The sequence below is a fragment of the Euleptes europaea genome, chromosome 3 (genome assembly GCF_029931775.1).
Source record: "Euleptes europaea isolate rEulEur1 chromosome 3, rEulEur1.hap1, whole genome shotgun sequence".
Lineage (NCBI taxonomy): Eukaryota > Metazoa > Chordata > Lepidosauria > Squamata > Sphaerodactylidae > Euleptes > Euleptes europaea.
Genome location: NC_079314.1, coordinates 114,126,449 through 114,151,958, shown reverse-complemented (window position 1 = coordinate 114,151,958; position 25,510 = coordinate 114,126,449). Strand labels below are relative to the sequence as shown.

Here is a 25,510-nt window from a genome sequence, read left to right as displayed (position 1 = left end):
GTCTCCCATATAAGATGTGTGCAATTATCAACCTCGTTTGTTTTACCAGGTTGATAATTGCACACATCTTATATGGGAGACATATACAGCCCAGCACAACAACTTGAAATAATCTTACCAGGTGTTTCTGTAATTAGAACATGGGTTTCAAATAGTCCATACCTGGGTTGTTATTATTCTGCTATGATACTGTTATATATGTTGTATTATATGTTGGTGTGCATTATAAGTGATGTTATTAGACCACTGATGAAGGCCAGGGGGCTGAAACGCGTTTGGATTGTGGTTTTAGTTTATCAACCTGTATTTGTTGCCATTTGTTCTTTCTTGTAATATATATATTTTTAATGTTTTTATATTGATATCAGCGCCTTAAAACAAATACATTTCTATACATAATTGAGTCTTTTCCTATCCAGCCTTTGGGTATCCGACCAGGGTTTTTAACTTCAGCGCATATGTGTAACTTAAACAAATATATATTTCTGTCTGTTTCAGGATTCGTACAGGAAACAAGTAGTCATCGATGGAGAAACCTGTCTCTTGGATATTCTGGATACAGCCGGTCAAGAGGAGTACAGCGCGATGCGGGACCAGTACATGAGGACGGGAGAGGGCTTTTTATGTGTATTTGCTATAAATAACACAAAATCTTTTGAAGATATTCACCATTATAGGTAACCTTTGCTTGGGTTAATATTGGGTTAATGGTGCTCAAGACCATGCATTCTTCTGGACTGAACGGAGACCTGGGATTCCTATTCCTAATGCTAATTTCTCCACGCCTGCTGCCCCTCTGCATGTCACACCTGATCCAATCATGCCTACTAATGTAAATTACTTGCTTTTGACATTTAATTTGCCATTGTGTGTTTAATTTACTCTTCTCTCCTTAAGGATGGATGGACTTACAATCTTGCTGTATTTGAAGAAGTGAGCTGTGGCTCATGAAAGCTCACACCCTGCCAGATATTTTGTTAGTCTTTAAGGTGCTACTGGTCTCTTGCTCTTTTCTACTTGGGTTAATATTGAGAGACTGCCTTTCTCCCCAATGGGGACCTAAAATGGCTTACATGAATCCAAAGGGCTGTCCTATAGAGCTTGGTGCGGAGTAGTTTTCTGTTGCCCCAGGTTGCACCAGAACCAACAAGTTGAAATTAAATCAAAAGAGTTTCCGGCTAAACATTAGTAAGAACTTCCTGACAGAACAGGCTTTCTCGGGAGGTGGTGGTGGTCTCTCCTTCTTTGTAGCACATTTGATCAAGCGGCTCTTATCCACATAGTCAGCTCACCAAGCAGTCTCCCCGGTATTTACACGTTGCGATTGTTTATTTGTTTGGCAAGGGGACTTTTCTCCCTCTCTCATAATACCAGAACACGGGGTCATCTGCTGAGGCTGGAGGGTGAGAGATTCAAAACAGATAAAAGGAAGTATTTCTTCACACAACACATAGTTAAATTGTGGAACTCCCTGCCCCAGGATGTGGTGATGGCTGCCAACTTGAAAGGCTTTAAGAGGGGAGTGGGCATGTCCATGGAGGAGAAGGGTATTCATGGCTACTAGTTAAAATGGATACTAGTCATGATGCATCCCTATTCTCTCCAGGATCAGAGGAGCATACCGAATATATTAGGTCCTGTGGAACACAGGCAGGATGGTGCTGCTGCAGTCGTCTTGTTTGTGGGCTTCCTAGAGGCACCTGGTTGGCCACTGTGTGAACAGGCTGCTGGTCTTGACGGGCCTTGGTCTGATCCAACATGGCCTTTCTTTCCTTGGCTTTATTGGGTTTGAAGCTCTTAGAATCATAGAATCATAGAGTTGGAAGGGACCACCAGGGTCATCTAGTCCAACCCTTCACAATGCAGGAAATTAACAACTACCTCCCCCCAGATCTCCAGTGACCCCAACGCTCCCCATGCCATGCAGATCCCACAATCAAAGCACTCTCGACAGATGGCCATCCAACCTCTGCTTAAAGACCTCCAAAGATGGGGACTCCACCACCCTCCTAGGCAGCACATTCCACCGTCAAACAGCCCTCACTGTCAGAAAGTTCTTCCTAATGTTTAGGTGGAATCGCTTTTCTATTAGTTTAAATCCATTGCTCTGTGTCCTAGTCTCTGGAGCAACAGAGAACAAGCTAGTTCCCTCATCAACATGACATACCCTTCAAATATTTAAACATGGCTATCATGTCTCCCCTCAACCTTCTTTTCTCCAAACTAAACAAACCCAACTCCCTAAGTCTCTCCTCATAGGGCTAAGTCTCTCTTTCTGGAGAGGAGAATTATACATTGTTGTTACAGATCCAAAGTAATATAATTTAACATGACAAAGAAAACTGCACGAAGTCATGAAAACTCTTACAAACCTTCCTGACCTTGCATATGTTAAGTCTTCCACATACTTACGCGTGACGTTCTCCCCTTCCCCAGCATCGGTGCATGTGCAGAGTGCGTCTTGCTTTGGGGCTCCCTGGAGGAGCTAAAGAGAAGCACCACTCCTCCTGCTGCCTAGCACACGCAGCAGATGTGCCCTGTCCCCCCACATAATCTTAAAATATAATTAAAACGTGGTTTTAATTGTAAGCGCCATGAGGTTGCATAGAAGTATCCCGAGCAAATAGAATTATCCCTAAAGTGATTTTTGCCTCCTTTCTTTCCCCAGGGAACAAATAAAAAGAGTGAAAGATTCTGAAGACGTCCCCATGGTGCTAGTAGGAAACAAATGTGATTTGCCTTCCAGAACTGTAGACACAAAACAAGCTCAGGACTTAGCAAGAAGTTACGGAATCCCTTTCATCGAAACGTCAGCAAAAACGAGACAGGTAAAGTGTGTTTGGGGGGCCGGGTGGGAACGTGCACCAACTGTTTTAAAACGTTCTGCTGGAACGACTGGCATCGGGGAGATCTACAATACCAGGAATGGGAAGATTCTTAGCAAACCTGATGAAAATATGAAGCTGCCTTATATCAAGTCAAATCGTTGGCCCGTCTAGCTCAATATTGTGTATTCTGACTGGCAGCGCCTCTTCGGAGTTGAGCTGCCTGAGATTTCCCCCCCAACCAATATATACAGGGGAGCGATACCTAGGACTAAACAACTGGGGGAGGGGGGGGGAATACCACTATGCAAACATGAAACTGTTTTATATGTATTTATTAATGGTATACCATTCCATTCATGAACTTTTATACCGAAATTGTAGCATGAACACATGAAGCTGCCTTATATTGAATCAGACCCTTGGTCCATCGAAGTCAGTATTGTCTGCTCAGACTGGCAGCAGCTCTCCAGGGTCTCATGCAGATTTCAGTTGAATTCCTGTTGTTTTAGTTTTAGTTCAAGCTGCCATCGACATTTGGAGGAGCGGGCATAGGATAACCCGTTTGCTGGAAACTATGCCTACGGCTGGGCATCTGAATAGCCAAAATTGCTCCCCTCCGTTATTCCTCTGTTGTCTGGTGACAACTAGTCACGTGCATGATGCTTGGGAACACAGGCAGGACAATGCTGCTGCAGTCGTCTTGTTTGGGGGCTTCCTAGAGGCACCTGGTTGGCCACTGTGTGAACAGACTGCTGGACTTGATGAGCCTTGGTCTGATCCAGCAGAGCTTTTCTTATGTTCTTATGTACCGTCAATGAATACATATAAAACAGTTTCATGTTTGCATAGTGGTATTTTTTCTCCAGCTGAGATTTTTTTTCCCCCCTGCAGGAGATGTTAGGACCCCCGAGCCTGGCGGTCTGTCTGCTGGGCACAGAGCTCTGGCCTCTTCCCCAGCCTCTCTTCTCAAGATAGAAGATGGGTAGAAATCGCTTCTGTGGCATTTTGATTGCTCAGTTACAAGGACCGGCTCTGGGAGCTGAGGTCCTCTCGCATTTCGCTTGCCAACACTTGTCTGGCGTGGATTTGCATGAACATCTGGTGTGTGCTCAGCGGCAGGCAGAACCTCACAGCTGCAGTTCTGTCTGAGTTATTTTTAGTGGTTTTCATAACAACGAGCGTTAGCCAAAAGCTTCTTCCCAGCTGAACGGACAGTAGATTGGAGGGTTGCCGTAACCCTGAGCAAGGCTAATCGCTTGCTGAATAGCGTTGGGTTTTGCACAGAAGGTGGGCTGTCGTAGTGTTAGCTATTCGTTAGACATGAAGGTGCAAACCTAACAGGTGTGAGAGTGCAAACGCAGCTTTGCAGATGTCGTTTTTCACTTCCTAGGTTCTGCGATGACCTTACTTTGATTTGGAAATCTTTTGTGTCTCTTCCTGTAATTCTTTTTTACTGAAATGAAATTATTAATTAAAAAAAAAATCAACCGCTTCATCTCAAGAATGTGTCCAAGGCTGCATGTAAGCACTGCGTGAGTCAGATAATTTGGTGTCTAGTACAGAACTTGGAAGTTCGCTAACCAGTATAAGTGTCACTGGCCACCAAGATCAAGTTAATTCATGCCATCGTGTTCCCTATTACTATGTAAGGGTGTGAAAGCTGGACATTGAAGAAAGTTGATAGGAAGAAAGTAGATTCCTTTGAAATGTGGTGTCGGAGGAGAGTGTTACGGATACCATGGACCGCCAAAGAAACAAATCAATGGGTTATAGATCAAATCAGGCCTGAATTGAAGCTAAAATGACTAAACTGAGGCTATTGTGTTTTGGCCACATTATGAGAAGACGAGAGTCACTGGAAAAGACAGTCATGCTAGGAAAAGTTGAGGGCAGCAGGAAAAAAGGAAGACACAACAAGAGATGGATTGACTTCATTAAGGAAGCCACGGCCCTCAATTTGTGAATATGAGCAAGGCTGTCAAAGATAAGGACATTTTGGAGGACTCTGATTCATAGGGTCGCCATGAGTCGAAAGCGACCTGACGGCACTTAACACACACATAAGTGTCTAGCCCCCCTGGTGAAAAACAAGGCTTGAAAACACATGGACCAGCGTTGCCTGAAGTCTCCTGAATCCTGGCTAGGAGAGGGACTTTACAAGGCTGCAGGAATTGGACTTGTGTGCTGTATACAAGCTCACGTGGCGGAGAACCACCTAGATAGAACTGAGGTAATGCTTCCTTGTTTGTCTGCTCCAAAAGGAACACACAAAGCTGCCCTATACTGAATCAGACCCCTTGGTCCATCAAAGTCATTACTGTCTGCTCAGCTTGGCTGCAGCATTTTAAGGTCTCAGGTAGAGGTCTTTCCCCTCATGCATGACTTGATCCTTTTCATAGAATCATAGAGCTGGAAGGGACCACCAGGGTCATCTAGTCCAGCCCCCTGCACAATGCAGGAAATTCACAACTACCTCCCCCCCACACCCCCAGTGGCCCCTAATCCATGCCCAGAAGATGGCCAAGATGCCCTCCCTCTCATGGTCTGCCTAAGGCAGTGGTTCTCAACCTTTTTTGCTCCATTCCCCCCTTTCACCATTGTTCAGACTATAATTCCCCCCTTCCCAAGATATTGAATGTCGCAGATTAAATTAAAAACAAACTACAATTTTACAGATTGTACATAATCTACAGGGCATCACACTTTGCTGAACAGTGGTCCCAATTCCCCTCCCCCCAGAACCCTAAAATTCCCCCTGGGGGGGAATTCCCCCCTTGCTGAGAACCCATGGCCTAAGATCATAGAATCAGCATTGCTGACAGATGGCCATCTAGTCTGTTGCGTAAAAACCTCCAGGGAAGGAGAGCTTTTAAAACCAGAGATGCCAGGGATTGAACTTGGGGCCTTCTGCATGCCGAGCAGATACACTGTGCTACTGAGCCACAGTCAGTACCACCCCAGTCGCCCCACGAAAGAGATGTTAGTAACTCTGGGGCAAGCACACAGCAGGAACCCTCTTCTCCTCCATGTCTTTTTGGAGCTTCAGAAAGAGTTTGCAACATGGCTGCAAACTGCTGGAATTTGGGCACCCAAGATCCAAACCACGATTGTCCATGGGTGCCCAGCTGAGTTCCTGAAGAGTTACTGGTGATGATCTGCTGGTTTGACCTCTTGCCTGGGCCTCGGGGCATGTGGCTCACCTGGCCACAGGCTTCTCTAATGGCTTCAGAGGAAGAAGGAAAGGCAATGGGCATACTGCATGGGACACAGGAGCTCCAGATGCATATTGGAGCACTTACAGAACTCCGCCTCTGGACTCGTGTCCTTTGCTTACAGGGACGCCAACCCCTCTCCTCCCTCTTTGCTGTCCTTCCTCCAAGTTCTGGCAAATAAAACTTTCCCTTGTGGAGCGTGCATAGACTGTTCATTGGGTGGGGCTCCCTTAATTTGCCTTAATTTTATGCCCAGTTTAGAAATTCAGTATTCTCTGCAGTGCAAAAAACACTCAGCCTTGAATATATTTTGTGTAACTTTGGTTACCGAGCTTCTGTGTTTTGTTGTAATTATGGTGAAATGTGGTTCAGAGCACTGCTTGGTTGGGGGAAAAAAGGAATCACTTGATTTTGCTTGGTAATAGAATCGTTTTGGCTTTGCTCATCTATAAATGTTTGATTTTGTGTCCCTCCCCCCTTAAGATGCTGTACTTCAAGAGGCTTTATAAAGAGCTACACCAAACAATTCCTTTCAGACTTTAAGTAGGGCTTTGCCAGCATGGTTGTGCAAGGGGGGAAGTTTCTTAATGTTCATTACTAGCATAAGAAAGAGGTATTTCATCAGGTGCATGGTTTAATACTTCAGTTGAGCAAAATGTCAATTCCAGCATGTTTCGAAAGTGCCTTCCTCGGTGGAGATATATTAGATTTTCCCCTGACCTGGATGGCCCAGACTAGCCTGATCTCGTCAGATCTCAGAAGCTAAGCAGGGTTAGCCCTGGTTAGTATTTGGATGGGAGACCACCAAGGAATACCAGGGTTGCTGTGCAGAGGAAGGCACTGGCAAACCACCTCTGTTAGTCTCTTGCGTTGAAAACCCCATAAGGGGTTGCCATAAGTTGGCTGCGACTTGACGGCACTTTACACACACAAAGGAGTTGGGTATGTTTCGCTTGGAACGGAGACGACTGAGGGGTGATATGATAACCATCTTCAAGTACTTGAAGGGCTGTCATATAGAGGATAGTGCCGAGTTGTTTTCTGTTGTCCTAGAAGGTTGGACCAGAACCAATGAGTTGAAATTAAATCAAAAGATTTAATTTAATGTTTCGGCTAAACTTTTTTGACAGTTGAACAAATGAAGGTGCCTTATACTGAATTGGACCCTTGGTCCATCAAAGTCAGTATTGTCTACTCAGACAATCTCCAGTTCCTCAGTGGAACAGGCTTCCTCAGGAGGTGGCAGGCTCTCCTTGTTTGGAGGTTTTTAAGCAGAGGCTAGATGTCCATCTGTCAACAGTGCTGATTCTGTGAAGTTAGGGCAGGAAGGGATGTGTCAGTGTTTGGCTCTCGTGGCCCTTTCTTACATGCCCAGGGAAATGCTGATCGCCACTTGGAGGTAGGGAAGCAATTTCCCTCCAGACCAGATTGGCCAGGGATCCTGGAGGGTTTTTTACCCATCTTCTGGGCATAGACTAGGAGTCATGGGGGTGCGGGGGGGGAGGTAGTTGTGAATTTCCTGTATTGTGTAGGGGGTTGGACTAGATGACCCTGGTGGTCCCTTCCAACTCTATGATTCTACTACCACCTGTGTTTGTGTAGAGGCCTGTTATAGCAGAGTGGCATCAGCCATTTTTTCTAGAGAATAATTCTGAAATATTGGTCCTGACGGCAGCGTTCTAGCCTTGAGAGCGTAACATCATCTCAGACAGTAGAAGTAGATTTGGGAACACATGGACACATGAAGCTGCCTTATACTGAATCAGACCTGTGGTCCATCAAAGTCAGTATTGTCTACCCAGACCAGCAGTGGCTCCCCAGGGTCTCAGGCAGAGGTCTTTCCCATCACCTACTTGCCCAGTCCCTTTAACTGAGATGACGGGGATTGAACCTGGGACCTTCTGCGTGCAAAGCAGAGGCTCTACCACTGAGTCACAGCCCCTCCTCAAAGGCTGTACCTGGCCTTTCCATCATGTGTTACTGCATGACCCAGAGCGTATAGGCAAATAAAACGTACATTGGAGCAGTATTGCTCACAGGAACAGACCCCATGTACGTATAATTTGTACACTTGTAGGCTGCACGCCCACCTTGTGGCTTATCTTTGGGGCTAGCAGGGTCGATCACACTCCCCCTCTTCGCTTCTTTTCCTGTATGTTCTTATGCCATGCTTATGGGGCGTAGGTGAAAACATGTCGGGACCTCTATGACGGGTGTCAAACATAAGGGTCGCGGGCCGGATCCGGTCCCTTGAGAGCTCTTATCCAGCCTGCAAGCCAGCCGAGGCAGTCACCGCGCCCCCCCCCCCCCCAATCTCGATCTGGGCTGACGAGGCATGGCCCTGCCCAACCAAGTTTATCCCCACTCCTCCACATGAAGCCAGCTGGGTGACCTTGGGCCAGTCACAGTTCCCTTGGAACTCTCTCAGCCCCACCTACCTCACAAGGTGTCTGTTGTGGGGAGAGGAAGGGGATTGTAAGCCACTTTGAGACGCCTTAAAGGTAGAGAAAAGTGGGTATAAAAACCAACTCTTCTTCTTCTCTACTTGGGCCTTGGATGTGTGTGGGATCTTGCCCCTCTCATCCCTTTTTGGAGCAACCCCCCCATGTGAACCACGATTCATCATTAGATTGGTGCCAGCATTGACCATGGTGAAGGATGATCAGGATTCTTTCTTAATGATGGTTTGATACCAGGTTTGCCGTTTACGTCAATGCTGATGTAATGTATCACTAGGGTGAAGTCTGTTAGGGGAAATGCTTAGTATAGGAAGGAGGGGTCTGAAGTTCCAGATTTGCTGGAACTTTCTCTACCACTTAAGGGAGAATCAAACTGGCTTACAATCACCTTCCCTTCCCCTCCCCACAACAGATGCCCTGTGAGGTAGGTGGGGCTGAGAGTGACTAGCCCAAGGTCACCCAGCTGGCTTCATGTGGAGGAGTGGGGAATCAAACCCAGTTCTCCAGATCAGAGTCCACCGCTCCAAACCTCCGCTCTTAATCACTACACTACGCTGGGTAGTTCTCCCCCCCCCCCACACACACACATGCTTTTGGGTAGAGAGAAGAAAAAGAGAGGGGAGGTCAACATTATGCCGATCACCACTTTGGGGTCAGGAAGCAATTTTCCTCCAGGTCAAGTCAGCCAGGGATCCTGGAGGGTTTTTGTTGCCATCATCTGGGCATGAGGCAGGGGTCATTGGTGTGTGTGTGTGTGGGGGGGGGGAGAGATAGTCTTGAATTTCCTGCATTGTGCAGGAGGTTGGACTAGATGACCCTGGAGGTCCCTTCCAACTATGATTCTATGAATGACAAGGCAAAATTTCCAGCAATTCATTTAAACGCTTCCCTGTGACGTGGCTCTTTAAAATGGCCGTGGTGAAGGGTGTTTCCTGCAATGGGGCTCCTCTGCAGTAGTTCTTCTGCTTTCCTGGTGGTGGGACTGATGATGGTGTCTCCTCGTTCATCTGTCTGTTATGTTGCTGAAACAAATCAAGGCCCCCGTTCTTGGGGATGAGAATGGACGCGGTGGGCCCAGCTGCCTGGAAATGTCTTCTGTCCCACCTCCGTTAAAACAAGCAGAGGGAAGCGCCAGAGCACAGCAAATGGAGGCGCCTACTGTTTTTAGTCAGGCCTTTTGACAGAGACATTCCCAGGAATTGTTCCCACCGGATGGTGAACAAAACGCCATCTCGTATCGTGGCGATGATCAAAAGAATCCAATTACATCTCTGGGTTTCCGCCATTGCATTGCTTATGTAAATCTTCTGGTGCCTCGTTTATAAAACGGGAACGATTACGATCTTAGTCTTCGTGCTGGGTTCTCTGGAGTTCTGGCATTGGAAAATGCCAGCAACGGCAGACAGAGCTTTTTGCAAGAGTACTTGCCGATCACTACTGACCTCTTCCCCTTCACCGTGTGGTTACATGGGGGAGTATTCTAGGGCCCCCAAACTTTTTGAGCCCACGGGCACGTTTGGAATTCTGAGACGGCATGGTGGGGCGCAGCGAGAAAATGGCCGCCACAAAACGATCGCCACGACTTAATTTCAGCAACACAGTGTAGATCAGGGGTGTCAAACTCATTTGTTACGAGGGCTGGCTATGACGTAAATGTCATTTGGGCCCGGCCATGCCTCGCCGGCCCAGATCGAGAGCGGCGTGTGGCTGGCTTTCAGACCGGATAAGAGTTCTCAGGGGGCTGGATCCTAACCCTAACCCACGGGCCTTATGTTTGACACCCCTGGTGTATTTTCTCGCGCTGTGGTAGCAGCTGCTGCCCAAAAACATTTTTTTATAAAAATCTGTACAGCCAATCAAATCTCCAGTAGTCAATTAGAAGCCTTGCTGGGCAAAAGCCCTACCTGGCCCCTCTCCCTTCCTAAAAACACTTGGCAGGCACCAGAAAAGGGATTGGTGGGCACCATGGCGTGGGCAGCCCTGCTCTAGTTTTATGATGGGGTGTGTGTGTGTAGCAGTGCCCTCTATAGCACGTGTGCCCTGTCAGGCGCTCCAGAATCTCCAGCAATGCAGTAGGGATTTCTCAGCAGAGGATTCAGTGAGGGAAAGGGTTCCCTGAAAATGGAAAGTCTAAAAAACCATTCAGCTGTCTCCCCAAGGTGCCTGTGAGAACAGAAGTTGCATTGTCACGTGCTCTGATCATTGGGGTGTATGAATAAGTGTATATCTCCTAAATACTTGTCAATATCAAACTTAGAGTCCAGATCCTTTAAAAGTCAGCAAGCTTTGCTACAGACCACAGCGAAGCCCCTTCCGTCCACAAAGCCAACTGCCCCTTCCGCTGCTTTTCTGAAAGTCTAGTTCCCAACTGCAGCTTTCTTCCGCCGAGCGAGACCTCTCTTCACCCTCCAGGGTTAACAAAATCCAGCTTTAAAGGAGTTGTGTTTTACAATGCAGAGAGTGGAGGATGCTTTTTATACACTGGTGCGAGAGATCCGTCAGTACAGACTGAGAAAACTCAGCAAAGAAGAAAAGACTCCCGGGTGCGTGACAATTAAAAAATGCCTTTTAATGTGACAGGGTAAGTTTGTTTACGTTTAAGAACAAATAGCGTTTAGTGGAAAAATCTGATCACCAATGCAAATCAAAATCTATCTTTCAACTTGATTCCGGTAATTTAAAAAATGATTGTAAGTTCCAGCAAATCTGTTCCATTACCAGCATCCTCCTTTGAGAACATAAAGCTTTGGATCTGCTCTCAGTATCAGAGAAAACTGTGCAATTTACTGAGTATGTTCTCCTACACACAAACACACACACACACACACTTGTAGTGGACAAATAACAAATGTTATAAAGATCTGTAAGTTGTGACATCCGGTCATGGCAGTGGTGAATTGTCTAGAGCAGGGGTGTCGAACTCAATTGTTACGAGGGCCGGATATGACATGAATGTCACTTGGTCGGGCCGGGCCATGCCTCGCCAGCCTAGATTGAGAATGGGGTGTGGGTGTTGGCTGGCACGCGTCTTGGCTGGCACGTGGGCTGGATAAGAGCTCTCAAGGCCTTATGTTTGACACCAACTGAAAAAAGGGGGTAGAAAAGAAACTCAACCTGAAAGTAGAACGAAACCAAAGGGGTTGAGCTAAGCACTATTAAAATATCAATAAATATATCTGTTTTATTACTACGGTGCACAGTTGTGTTAAAAACGCAGGGCCGACAATGCAGGCTAACTAAAAACAATACACATTAACATAACACATTCACAGTTGATGCGTATCTATATAATGACCAAACTTAGACCAGACGAGAAAGGCCTAGATCAGTGAATCTGCTCTCCTTTTTCTCTTTGGTTATACGGTGAAGTTTTCAGTGGAATTGCCCCACGGTGGAATTGTGTAGTTTTGGCATCTCCCCTATGCAAAGGGCCCCTTAGCAGAAACGCACCTAATACTAAGTAACTAGCGTTTGTTAATGATTAACTTAGTTTCTTTATTAGTTTCTCACTTCTTAGTATCTGTACTGCTGGTAGGTTGTGCTTACAAGGTGATTTGAATTGCTTTTTCGCAAAGCATGTGTATCCCTTGATTTCTCACCGCTTTGTTATTTTATCCCCAGTGACTAGCAACTACAGTGGTGGTTGATCTTTAGTGGCTCTTTAACACATTGAGTTTGTCACTAGATGTTGCAGTCATCAGATGAGGAGAGAGCCAGCATGGGACATTGATAGGGTTGCCTACCTCCAGGTACTAGCTAGAGATCTCTTGCTATTACAACTGATCTCCAGCCGACAGAGATCAGTTCCCCTGGAGAAAATGGCCACTTTCGCAATTGGATTCTATGGCATTGAAGTCCCCGCCCTCCCCAAACCCTGCCCTCCTCAGGCTCCGCCCCTGAAACCTCCTGCCGATAGCAAAGAGGGAACTGGCAATCCTAGATGTTGATCTGGGCACAGAGTGATGGTACTTTCATGATTAGGGTTGCCAGGTCCTTCTTTGCCACCCTCCGTACCCCAGAGCAGAAGGAGCCTTCATGGTGAGTAATCCAAGGCTCGTTCTTTGCCACCGGAGGTTTTGGGGGCGGACCCTGAGGGCAGGGTTTGGGTAGGGGAGGGACTTCAGTGCCATAGAGTCCAATTGCCAGAGCAGCCATGTTCTCTAGCTGAACTGATCTCTATTGGCTGGGGATCAGTTGTAATAGCAGGAGATCTCCAGCTACTACCTGGTGGATGGCAACCCTATTCATGATCCAACTGTGTTGGAATTTGGGCAAGGGTTTGTGTACCCGATTCCCTGTTCTGTGCTTTTCTTGTAGGATGTTTTTTTTTTTTTTTAGTAAATAATAAGCTGATTGCTTACACAGTTCTTGCAGCAAATGATCATTTAATTAAACACGAGCAGAAGAGAAACATAGGTGACTCTCGCAGGAATTTTGGAGGAGCTTGTAAAACCAGGATCCAGAAAACAAGTGATTAAATTTCTTGCCTGGCCCCAGTGCAATAGAGGGCAAGAATTTACCTACCTTAGATGACTATTCAGCAGTTAGCTCTAAGCCATCCTGAGCATGTGTACGTAATCTTCTCTTGGAAAAATGTATCTGCTTGCAGGATTTCTGCATTTCTAAGCCTAAAGGAATGCAAGCTCACTTGTGTCCACATACAAAAAATAGCTTATGGCAGGCTCATGTTGCAGGTGGAGCCAGTGTGGTGGAGCCAACGTGGTGTAGTGGTTAAGAGTGGTGGTTTGGAGCAGTGGACTCTAATCTGGAGAACCGGGTTTGATTCCCCACTCCTCCACATGAGCGGCAGATGCTAATCTGGTGACCCGGGTTGGCTTCCCCCTACACATGAAGGCAGCTGGGTGACCTTGGGCTAGTTACAGTTGTCTTAGAGCTGTCTCAGCCCCACCTATCTCACAGGGTGTCTGTTGTGGGGAGGGGAAGGGAAGGTGATTGTAAGCCGGTTTGATTCTTCTTTAAGTGGCAGAGAAAGTCGGCATATAAAAACCAAATCTTCTTCTTACTGTCTCTACATCACTACCGTGCTTATTTAGAAGGGATCCAGAGACCCATAGCACCTTTGCTTTGGCAGGTTGTTTTTCATTGGTTAAAGGTTCAGATTGAGAGGTGAAAATCATAGCTACAGCCTATAATAGTCTTAATACCAGAATGATTTGCTCCTGGCTTCCATACTTACAAATGGTGTACAGTGTGTGTGTCCCCACCCCTTCATCTGTCTAATTTAAGCCAAAAGATGGAGAGGCATCTGCTGGAGTGTTGTTAAATGTGTGAGCAAAGCTGTGCATGATGAAGCTGGAAGCTCACCCAACGGAAGGGCAGAGGGGTATAGTCTCTGCTGGTGAAGCCATATACGTTTCCCTAAAGACTAACAAAATTTTGGCAAGGTATGAGCTAAGAAGCGAGCCGTGACTCATGAAAACTCATACCCCTGCCAGAAATTTTGTCAGTCTAAGGCGCTACTGGACTCTTGCTCTTTTCTACTGCTGCAGACAGACTAACGCGGCTACCCATTGTGATATATTTTTGTAAACAGAGAGTTCAGCAAAGATGCACCCGTAAATGTACACGGGCACTAGAATTTGAAGCAGATTTGAAATCAAGGAAATGAAAATAAGATGCTTAGCAAGTCACATTATGGAAAAAAAAACAGCCATGCAATGCATGCTGGTAAACTTTGTCTCTGTATAATGGTTTTTACCTTGGGGGGAAGAAAGGTAAAGGTAGTCCTTCTGTGCAAGCACCGGGTCATTACTGAACCCATGGGGTGACATCACATCACGACATTCTACATCTGGGTAACAGAAATGAGGGATACTGGATGGAGGATACACTTCTGGGTAGCAGTGTGTGTGAACAAGATCTTGGGGTACGGGTTGGACTGTAAGTTAAATAGGAGCAGCCAGTGTGATGCAGCGACAAAACAAACTAACATCTTGGGGTGCACCAACAGAGGCATAACATCCAAATCACAAGATGTCATAGTTCCACTGTACACTGCATTGGTCAGGCTGCACCTGGAGTATTGTGTGCAGTTCTGAGACGAATACATGAGATGACGCTGTAGTAGAAATGGGAATTGGTCTGAGACACCTAATGGCTTGGTGTAGAACGCTTAACAAATTGGGAGGCTTGTGAAGAGAGTGTTCATTGGATCACTTATTTCCATATGTACAGCTAAAGTATAACATTGCCTAGAGGCTGCCTGAAACCATTAAACGTGGCTTGCCAGTGACGTCAGCCTATTCGAAAGTTCCTTTCCAGCAAGATTTTGATGCTGGCACTGGGGATGCGGACATCTTGCTTGTGACATGTGTCGTGTACGTTATAGGATGAGTAGTCTCCTTACCTTTGTGGACATAAGGAGAATCCTGCTGGAACAGACTAGTGGTGGGCAGTACCACCTGCTGGGGGGCAATGGGATTACCTAGGGGGGCACTAAGAGGCATGGGGGCAGCAGGGGGTCACTAGAGGTGGGGCCCTTCAACTGTGTTGTTAACTAATTTACAGTAGATCAAGCTATGGCACCATGCTGGCAAATTTGGTGGAAACTATCAGATTTTTTCCCCAGACTTTGAAAAGCTGGTACCACTGGATCAATTTCATCAGTTTTGTTGAATAAATTTCAGCTGAAAAGTTTTAATTGGATTTTGAATAGATGTGAAATTAATTGTTACTCTTTTGAAATTTTATTGTTATTATCTTCTTTAGTGAGTCCCGCAAACCCCTATTTTGAATAATGATTTTTATAGGGTGGGGGCGCTGGGGTTAAGTTTGTGGAACCAAGGGGGCGGTGGCCTGAAACGTTTGGGATCCACTGTTATAGTGTCAAATAATAGGCTAAAGATGCGTAACAGGGCAGGGTGTAATGTGCAGTAGATGAGCCAAATCTCTGAACTCTGTAAACCATTTTATCCATAAGCTAAATCAGGAAAAGATTATTTTTAAAGGCTGTGTACGTGTGAGAGGGAGAGATGTATGTGCCCAGTACTATATCATGGCCCCCTGCCAAATCACTTGGAAACATTTTTTGCCTTTCAAATAGGCATTCATTATGGATGAAATAGTTTCAGATTCTTCAACTGGCAGGGTGCAGAGATGGTGTAGTGGATAAGAGCAGTGGTTTGGAGTGGTGGACTCTGATCTGGAGAACCGGGTTGGTTTCCCCCACTCCTACACTTGAAGCCTGCTTGGTGACCTTGGGCCAGTCACAGTTCTCTTAGAGCTCTCTCAGTCTCACCTACCTCACAGGGTGTCTGTTGTGGGGAGGGGAAGGGAAGGTGATTGTAAGCCGGTGTGAATCTCCCTTAAGTTGTAGAGAAAGTCGGCATATAAAAACCAACTCTTCTTCTTTTGAGGTGTAGTACCTTTTGAAATGCATCCTGACCAAAGTAAAACTGCATGAAATACTGCTGGGAAATTATTAATCTAAAACCAGCAGCCTCCATCTACCTAAACTCCACAAGGAGAAAGTAATTTTCCAGGTTGCTGGTCATGGTCGATGACCTATCTGTAAAATGGAACTAATGACTTTCCTCTCTCCCTGCTCTCCAGAGAATCAATGCAATGATGATCATAAAAGAATTTTACCTGCCCAAACTCCATAAGTAGCCAGTGTGAATCATGCCACCACCATATGCCTGTTGCTAATAAGGATTGCTCACAGTGGGCTATAACCTTTCCTTTCTCCCTTAGAAGCTCTTTGATTCATAAATCTTGCACAGCATAACTCTAAATCTGTTGTTTAAGGGATATAAGGACTGAGATAAATTTTGCCACTGCCAACGTAACCTTAGGATCGCAAGTGAACTATGACAGCATTTATGTAACAAAAGGTGTAACTTGGTTATTAAAGGCACTGCTTTTCTTTGCAGGGTGTTGACGATGCCTTCTACACGTTAGTTCGGGAAATCCGAAAGCACAAAGAAAAGATGAGCAAAGATGGGAAAAAGAAAAAAAAGAAGTCAAAGACAAAGTGTACAATTATGTAAATGCAACTTGCTCTATCTCCTTAAGGTTTATGTCGCTCAACGTAATTCATTTTCTTTTGTACCATTACACTAAATTATTAGCACACAACATTTTCTTTTTTTTAGCATTACTTAAAACTGTCTGCTTTCTGAACCTGGACTATTTTGTTGCTTTCTGAAACCTGTCAGCCTTTTTTGATCTGGACGCTTGCTTTCAGTGGCGGTGGAAACGATTCCTCTTAAGTGCCAGTAATCTTTTTTTGAGTATTGGTTCTCAGACCCTAGCAATGCCTGTGAAAAAACAATACCTGGAAGCTTTTTTGTTTTATTATTCAGGGTACTTCGGTGCATGCAAAACTTGCTAACTTCTTCTATTTTTTCCTCCGAAGTTGAGACTGTTTTTGTTCTTTATAAGGACTGGCCTTAACCATTAGGTCAGACTTAACCTGCATGTCCGGGCTTTTCTTTGCAGGGAGTGTTTGGGGGGGTGCAGGTGGGAGAGAAGCACTTCAGCTGCAATAACTCATGGGAATCTTCTCGGGCCTCGGTGCATACATTCCTCAAGGAGCAGGGAGCGATGAAGGGGCAGAGTAGAACACCTTTCCTGCCCCCTCCCCCCAAGTCTTAGGGAGTGCCAGCTGCATAAAGAAGAGGAGGGGTCAGAGGAGAATGAAGCATCCCATTGCGGGAGTGGGGGGATGACTGGACCAGCGTGCACTGCAGGGATGGTTTTGCACACTCAGAGAACAATAGCCGGTGTTATTTTGAGATCCTTTGGGCTCCTGCGGTTACAAGTGAGGCCTAGTGAGAAGTCAAGCATTGGACCTCTGAGAAAGAGGCCAGTTTTTGGGACTGTGAGAGGGTTGCCATAAGAACATAAGGAAAGGCCATGCTGGATCAGACCAGGGTCCATCAAGTCCAGCAGTCTGTTCACACAGTGGCCAACCAGGTGCCTCTAGGAAGCCCACAAACAAGATGACTGCAGCAGCATTGTCCTGTCTGTGCTCCACCTAATGTAATAGGCCTGCTCCTCTGATCCTGGAGAGCGTAGGGATGCATCATGACTAGTATCTATTTAAACTAGTAACCCTGAATAGCCCTCTCCTTCATGAACAAGTCCACTCCCCTCTTAAAGCCTTCCAAATTGGGGGCCATCACCACATCCTGGGGCAGGGAGTTCCGCAGTTTAACTATGCTTAACTCCAGGTGGCACCTGGAGATGGCCTGCTAATACAATTGATCTCCAGACGAACAAGATCAGTTCCCCTGAAGAAAATGGCTTCTTTGGAGGGTGGACTCTATGGCATTATACCCTGTGGTGGTCCCTCCCCAAACCCCACCTTCTCCAGGCTCCACCCCCCAAAATCTCCAGGTATTTCCCAACCCAGAGCTTCCAAGCCTAGGGAGAGATGTGCAGCCGGTCAGATAAAAGGGGGGGGGGAATATCTCTGGTGCAGGCAAAGAGTCTGTTAGAGAAGGACCAAGGATCCAAACCCAGAGTTCCCGGAGAGACAATGGTTGTGGGAAAGGACTTTTGAGCCTAGGGGAATAGGTGTAGCATGGCTTCTCAAGCTCTACCATAGCTGGGGGAGGGCACTTAAGCTTGGGACATCTTTACGTCGTCTCAAGCTGGTCCCGAATCTCCGTATTAAAAAAAATAACACACTAATAACCCTCAGCTGCAGCATCTGTTCAGCTTTCCATGTTCTTTATCTGCTTTGACACCAAGACTAGTCAGAGCAAGAGACCTGGGTTACCATGTCCATTCCTCTTTTTCCCCCTTTCATTTTAAGGATGACGATTTGGTTGTGCTGGTGGCAATATTGATATACCAGAAGCCTTTTAAAAGCCTTCCTACCATTTTTGTTCCAAGGCACGTTTTTTTGTAGCACTTCCAGTCAAGTTTGAATGAATGTAAAGAAAAAAACAAATGGTTCTCTACCCGCCCCCACTGTAGTCTGTCAAGGGTAACTCTTAAAAATCGCTATTTTTTCTATTAAAAAGTGAAAACATTACAAAAAAAGGGTGTAAGGGGGAGGAGGGGGGGAAAGCAAATTTTCTAATTCGGTTGGTTTGTTGCAACAAATTTCGTAACCCCCAACGTGTGTGTGTGTTTGCAAGAGAAGCTTTCAGGCCTAGGAAGTTTTTCCTGCACAAACGCAACTGGATCAAGTTGGGAGCTGGGCTGGAACAAAGCACCGGTGCAGATCCATTCATTTCAATGGGATGTGTGTGGGTGACGTTTGAAGTTGATGGGGCCCTTCGTTTCACCTAACACCAGGCAGCTTTAGCAGTCCAGTAGCTGACAAAGATCCATTCGTTCACGGGTGAAAGTTTGGCCCGGAGATTACAATGTCTTGTTTTACCCTGGTTCCTTTCTCTCGATTCGTTCCTTTGGATGTGTCTTCATTACGAGGGGGAGGCATTTCATACTTTTACATTTATCTAAGGGCCCTTTCCTGTCTTGTGCTACCAGACATGCATTATAGGTGAACAAGATTCTCCACTCCTGATGCGCACACTCTCTCCTTTTAAATAGTTTGTCTTTTACGTGCAAGTACTGCTTGCCCAAACCACTCCTGATGTTCTGTTCTGCTTGCTACCTTTACGCACCAGTCCTTTTCTTTAGAAGCAAGTAGAAATGGATGTGTTGGATTTGAAACAGAATCCTTCATCTCATTCTGAACCAGGACTCCCTGCGGATCAATAGAGCCAGGGAATGGGGCCAGATTCAGATAAGGGAATTCTTCTGAAAATCGGGGGGGGGGGATGTGACTTGACGGAACTTCATAGACATTTGGTTAGTATTTGGATGGGAGACCACCCAGGTAGTCCAGGGTTGCTACGCAGAGGCAGGCAATGGCAAACCAACTGCATGTCCCTTGCCTTGAACACCCTACTGGGTTGCTCTAAATTGGCTTCACCCAGATGGCACCTTCCTCCACTACCAGTTGCATACCAGTTGCATATAACTGAGCCACAGCACATACAGATCCTACTTTTGCTCGGTGTCCTAAATCCTTGCCAGGCCTAGATTAGGCCTAGGTCCGACCCCTCTCTCTCTTTGTTCTGGTATGTTGAGGTCACCATAATTTGTGGCAAGAGCTTTGAATCCTGCTGAAAGCACTCTTAAGACATGTCTACAGGCCTCTTGTGAAATATTCACAACGCCCTAGTCTCCATGTCAACCGATGCACTCAAGAACTGCTGCTCAGCCGACTGTCTTATCTGACAGCTTTCCCTGCCGATAATTCTTCCACGCACGATTGATCTGTTTTCTTTTGCCCTTGGCTGGGGGGAAAAAAAGCCAACTGTAAGCAAACTTCGGTACACCAGTTGGGCAGGGGTTGCCTGAAAGTCAGCTTGCTAGCAGTTGGTGTGAGTCCAAAGGGCCCGAACTGCAAAGCAACAGCAGTGGGGTGAAATGTCAGCCGCCCTTTTCTCATCTGCATTACTGTTCTAACAATAACAGCAGACTCCTGTCTGGCTTCAAGCGTAAGCCAGCTCCTTCTGTTGATAGATTCAGGAGGGTAGTCATGTTGGTCCGCAGTAGAAGTGCTAGGTTTGAGTCCAGAAGACCAACAAGATTTCGGGGCATAAGCTTTCAAGAGTCAAAGCTCATACCCTGAAAATCTTGCTGGTCTCTAAGGTGCTACTGGAGTCAAATCTAACTGTTCTACTGCAGACTAACATGGTTACTTTCTGAATCTGGGATATAAAGACACAGAGATCTCCATTCCTACTCATACCTGATGAAGAGAGCTTTGACTCGAAAGCTCATACCCTGAAAATCTGGTTCTCCAAGATGCTGCTGGACTCGAATTTAGCACTACTTCTGGTGATGTAAACAGAACAATCAAATGCATAACCATTGTTTCAGGGTTGTTTTTCTGCTATCCAAACTCTATTGCACTGTTTTATTGGATGCCCCATGCTGTTGATTGTATTTCATCGAATCATAGAGTTGGAAGGAACCACCAGGGTCATCTAGTCCAACCCCCTGCCAATGCAGGAAATTCCAAACTACAAACTAGAGTGGATCACATGAGAGAAGGCAGTCCCTTTGACGCAAGTCTCCAATCCCTCTGCATTTGGTGTGGCCTTCAGGAGAAATATTTGGCACGTGAAAAGCATGGGCATGCCCTGCTTTGTTCAGATTTGGGTCCTCGGTGCAGATAACGGGCAGCCGCCGCCTTTCCGAAATAGAAATGATGATTTAATTGGCGGGGGCGGGGGGGAATTTAATGGAAGAATAAAATCCATAAAACACAGGGAGAAATTCAAGTGCTGAGGCAAGATGGCTTCCCTTTATTTCCTTTTGCTGTATGGAAGAGGTGACATTGAAATGAATGGCAGTTGCACGGTTGCAGGGCTATGGCGGATCACGTCCTTAGGCTGTACCGTTCCTCGAATGGCTTAACGGTTCTACCATCTTTCTGTTTTCATGTTGGGAAAAATAGTCTTTTTCCCTCTCGCGTGCCAAATCTCTTTAACTAGAACTGTTTCTTAAAATGCAACGTGTTTACCTAGAATGTATTTTAACTATTTTTGTATAGTATAAACTAAACATAACATGTTTTTGTACATTTGTGCTCTCTTTTGGGGTTTTTTTCCCCCAGCAGGTGGGGAGAGGAAGCTGAATATATGCAACGTAATTCGGGTGATTTTTTTTTTTTTACCTCCCCCTTGTTTTAGTTTCGTGACCTCAGAATGTTGGTCACGGGCGTTAAAAGAATGACCACTGTTCACAAATGGTTTTTGTTTAGCAGCACATGCTGTGAAATGAAATGAAAACTGTCGATTTGTCACAAACCTGCTTCTGTTGTGATTAATAAAACAAAAAAGTGTTTCTGTTGTTCAGCTACGATTTTGAGAGATTTCTGCGTCCCGCTCTGTTCTACGGACGATTCACGATACCTCCTCTTGAGCATGTAGACTGTGCATCTTATGGAAATGTCTGGAAGAGTATTATTTTAAAATTAGATAATTCATTCATAGAATCATAAAGTTGGAAGGGGCCATCCAGGCCATCTAGTCCAACCCCCTGTTCAATGCAGGATCAGCCTAGAGCATCCCTGATGAGTGTTTGTCCAGCCTGTGCTTAAAGACTGCCAGTAAGGGGGAGCTCACCACCTCCCTAGGTAGCTGATTCCACTGTTTAACAACTCTTACTGTAAAATGTTTTCTTCTAATATCCAGCTCTGGTACCTTTCCGCCCACAATGTAAACCCATTATTGCGAGTCCTATCCTCTGCTGCCAACAGGAACAGCTCCCTGCCCTCCTCTAAGGGACAGCCCTTCAAATACTTAGAGAGCAATCATGTCCCCCCTCAACCTCTTCTTCTCCAGACTAAACATTCCCAACTCCCTCAGCCTTTTCTCGTAGGGCTTGATCTCCAGGCCTCTGATCATCTGCATCACTCTCCTCTGCACCCGCTCCATTCTGTCCACATCCTTTTTGAAGTGAAGCTTCCAGAACTGCACACAATACTCCAGGTGCGGCCTGACCAATGCAGTGTACAGTGTACAACCTGTGCTTTTTTTCTGAATTAAAACTGGTTTGCTTTCCCACTCCACATGAGTGGCAGAGGCTAATCTGGTGATCCAGGTTGGTTTCTCCGCTCCTACACATGAAGCCAGCTGGGTGACCTTGGGCTAGTCACAGCTCTCTCAGCCCCACCTACCTCATAGGGTGTCTGTTGTGGGGAGGGGAAGGTGATTATCAGCTGATTTGATTTTCCCTTAAGTGGTAGAGAAAGTCGGCATATAAAGACAAACTCTTCTTCATAAGTAAGATGGCAGTACACATCTTGTCCGATCTGATACTAATCGCCCAAGTCAGTGTGCTCAAATATTTATTTTTGAGAAACGATCACATTTCTACAAAACGAAGTCTGAAAAAAGCAGTAGGCGTTATCTCAGTTATGGCATTTAAGTTTTCTTGGCACAGAATTTGTTTGCCTTAATACCACCCCGTACTCCGCCTGTAATTTAGCCCTTTCCCAAGTTTCTTGAAGATAAAGCAACTTAAACCCAGTCAAACTGTCTCTCCCCCCCACTGATTGCCAAAGATCCAAAGTCAGCCTCACCCTCCCTTTTTAAAGGGGTGTTTTTCTTTGCTGCTCAGATCTAGAATATACATTTAATCCATAAGAACAGGTACGTTCCTAAGAAATGATTGCATCCCGGCTATATTAGGCTTCCCTTTTAATCGCCATTAAGCTGGGAGGCGGAGAGACTCCCAGACAGAATCTAACTGCAGCATTAATGCAGCATGTGGTATATAATGGAGTTGATTCCTCACCAGGCCACACAACGAGGGACCATAAACCAGAATTTACCGTCTCCCAGGATTTCAAGCCTGGATTAACTACAGTTAACCCGCACACTTAAGTCTGTACATCACAGGTAACGGTGGTTACCCTGATTCTCCAGGAGGAAAGAGTAAGTGCGAACCCGGTGATAAGTTAGGTTCGTGCACACCCTGCCGTAATGTCAGTTAAAAGTGTTGTCTGAGCTCTATCGTGGGGATGAGAATGGTATGAACGTAAGATTTTCTTCTGCTAAGCTGTTTTTTAAAAAATTGTAGATTAGTCCCTTTCTAGTTTACCGACCCCCGTCCAAACTCCCAAAGCGACGCCGCAGATCACTTGTTATCGTCCTCGTAGTAGCGCTGTTTCAGAGCTCGATACTTCCGCAGGAAGTATAACGCTTCCAACTCTTTGATGACAAACTCTCCTCGAGCAATGAGTTCTTTAATTTTTTCGGGGTCCTTCACATCCTTGTTTTTTGCGAAAGCTGTCTTCAGCCGGGTTCGGAAGTAGTCGGCCCCTTTGGGATAGTCCTTCCCCAGGTGCAGCAGCTGGAAAACACACGCAAAGCGTTGGGAGCGTTTACAGGCGTCAGGTTGGTTTCGTCTGTATCCGACTGGTTACTATTTAGAACTTACATTTTTGTAAAGATTCAATACTTCATATCTTAAGGGATTGGCCATAATTCACGAGCATATCCTCTGCACTGGCATTTACCTGAAGAACAATCATTTTAACATTAGCTGTATAGCATCAGGTTCTAACCTTAAGCAATTTTTTGATCATTTCCGTCAACAGTCTCCCGGTTCAGATTCAATTCATTTCTTTCCATTTTGTCAGAGTCATAGAGTTGGAAGGGACCACCGGGGTCATCTAGTCCAACTCCCTGCACAATGCAGGGAATTCACAACTACCTCCCCCCACACATCCCCAGTGACCCCTACTCCATGCCTAGAAGGTGGCCTAGATGCCCTCCCTCTCATCATCTACTTAAGGTCATAGAATCAGCCTTGCTGACAGATGGCCATCTAGCCTCTGCTTAAAAACCTCCAGGGAAGGAGCGATCACCACCTCCCGAGGAAGCCTGTTCCACTGAGGAACCGCTCTGTTAGAAATTTTTTCCTAATGTCTAGATGGAAACTCTCTTGATTTAATTTCAACCCATTGGTTCTGGTTCTTTCAACATGCTTTGTTTCAGATTTTTACTGGGTTTTAATTTCTACAATCCTAATCCGATTACATCGCTTATGGGATGTCCCAACCTATTGACTGCATTGGCTTACACCAGGGGTCCCCAACCTTTTTTGAGCCTGTGTGGCACATCTGGAATTCTGACACAGGGCGGTGGACGCAGCCACAAAATGGCTGTCACAGGAGGCGGGACCAAACACACACAGCAGAAGTGGGCGACAAGACACAACAAGAACGTGGGTGAAGAGGGGTAATTGAAAAAAACAAAAACACAATCAGATCTCCAATGGCAGATCACGTGCCCTGCTGGGCAAAAGCCCCACCCATTTCTTAAAAGCATTTGGTGGCCTCCAGGAAAGGTGTTGGGTGCTATGGTGCTCAAGGGGTCTTTGATGAGGAATCCTGACTTACACGGGAAGCATGTACAAGAAAGAAGTAATCATCTCTGGAGGAGCCTGCATGAGTCACCGTTCCAGACACACCTCTTGATGGGAAGGAGACAATTTCAAAGCAGTGACAAGCAGTGAAAGGAAATGCAAGAGGTTGCTCATATCTGTTATCTCCTTTTAGAGGGAGTTTCTAGACCACTGGTTCCCAACCAGGGGTCCGTGGACCCCCAGGGGTCCGCGAGAACTAAATTAAGGTCCGTGAAACAAAGTTATAAACCCATAATAAATTAATATTTTCAATGAAATTTCTCTATTATAAAAATATATATTCAAATATTATTCTAACAGTTATGATTAAAGTTTATTTTCAAATTCTCAGAATTTTTATTTTGAACCTTGGGGTCCCTGCACCGAACAAAAAAGTCCTAGTGGTCCCTGGTCAAAAAAAGGTTGGGAACCACTGTTCTAGACCTTCTGAGAAAACAATTCATTCCAGTGTCTACTAAGGTATCTTTATCGAGGCAACATTTCCCCCAACCTATTTCTTAATATGATCATTTTATAAAGGCACACAGATCATCCAGAAGACTCAAAGATTCCTCTGGGCAAATACAGGGCTAGTTCCCTAGCCGAGCCACCCAAGCAACTGCTTGTGGTGGCATGCTGAGGAAGGTATTGGATGCATTGTACAATCCTAATCCTATTACATTGCTTATGGGATGTCCCATCCTATTGACTGCATTGGCTTACACCAGGGTTTTGAAAATATTCTTCAGTGTAAGGATGTGTCACTGGCAACCAAGATCAAGCTGATTCATGCCATCGTATTCCCTATTACTATGTATGGGTGCGAATGCCGGACAATGAAGAAAGCTGATAGGAAGAAAGATTCCTTTAAAATGTGGTGTTGGAGGAGAGTGTTACGGATACCCTGGACCACCAAAAAAAACAAATCAGTGGGTTTTAGATCAAAACAAGCCTAGAAGCTAAAATGACTAAACTGAGGCTATCGTATTTTGGTCACATTATGAGAAGACAAGAGTTGCTGGAAAAGACAATCATGCTAGGAAAAGTTGAAGGCAGCAGGAAATAAGGAAGACCCAACAAGAGATGGATTGACTCTATAAAGGAA

At 45.7% G+C, this 25,510-nt stretch overlaps 2 protein-coding genes across 3 annotated transcripts in view; one reads left to right on the top strand and one right to left on the bottom strand.

The window, feature by feature from the left end:
- Positions 1 to 16,528, top strand: part of KRAS (KRAS proto-oncogene, GTPase) — a 42,872-nt gene extending 26,344 nt beyond the window's left edge. The window contains exons 3-6 of one of the 2 annotated variants that reach the window (XM_056845931.1): positions 499 to 677; positions 2,669 to 2,828; positions 10,957 to 11,080; positions 16,392 to 16,491. In XM_056845931.1, coding sequence (XP_056701909.1) covers positions 499 to 677; positions 2,669 to 2,828; positions 10,957 to 11,076 — 459 coding nt within the window. In that variant the 3' untranslated portion in view covers positions 11,077 to 11,080; positions 16,392 to 16,491. Of the gene's footprint in view, positions 1 to 498; positions 678 to 2,668; positions 2,829 to 10,956; positions 11,081 to 16,391 lie in introns of both variants that reach the window. The other variant, XM_056845932.1, reaches the window with a different exon arrangement.
- Positions 16,529 to 23,108: 6,580 nt separating this feature from the next.
- The window catches only part of ETFRF1 (electron transfer flavoprotein regulatory factor 1), a 95,239-nt gene continuing 92,837 nt past the window's right edge, over positions 23,109 to 25,510 (bottom strand). Inside the window, exons 2-3 of the mRNA XM_056845924.1 lie at positions 23,437 to 23,515; positions 23,109 to 23,349 (exon numbers count right to left, since the gene is read on the bottom strand). Of these exons, the coding sequence (XP_056701902.1) occupies positions 23,134 to 23,349; positions 23,437 to 23,481 (261 nt within the window). The 5' untranslated portion in view covers positions 23,482 to 23,515 and the 3' untranslated portion in view covers positions 23,109 to 23,133. The remainder of the gene's footprint in view (positions 23,350 to 23,436; positions 23,516 to 25,510) is intronic.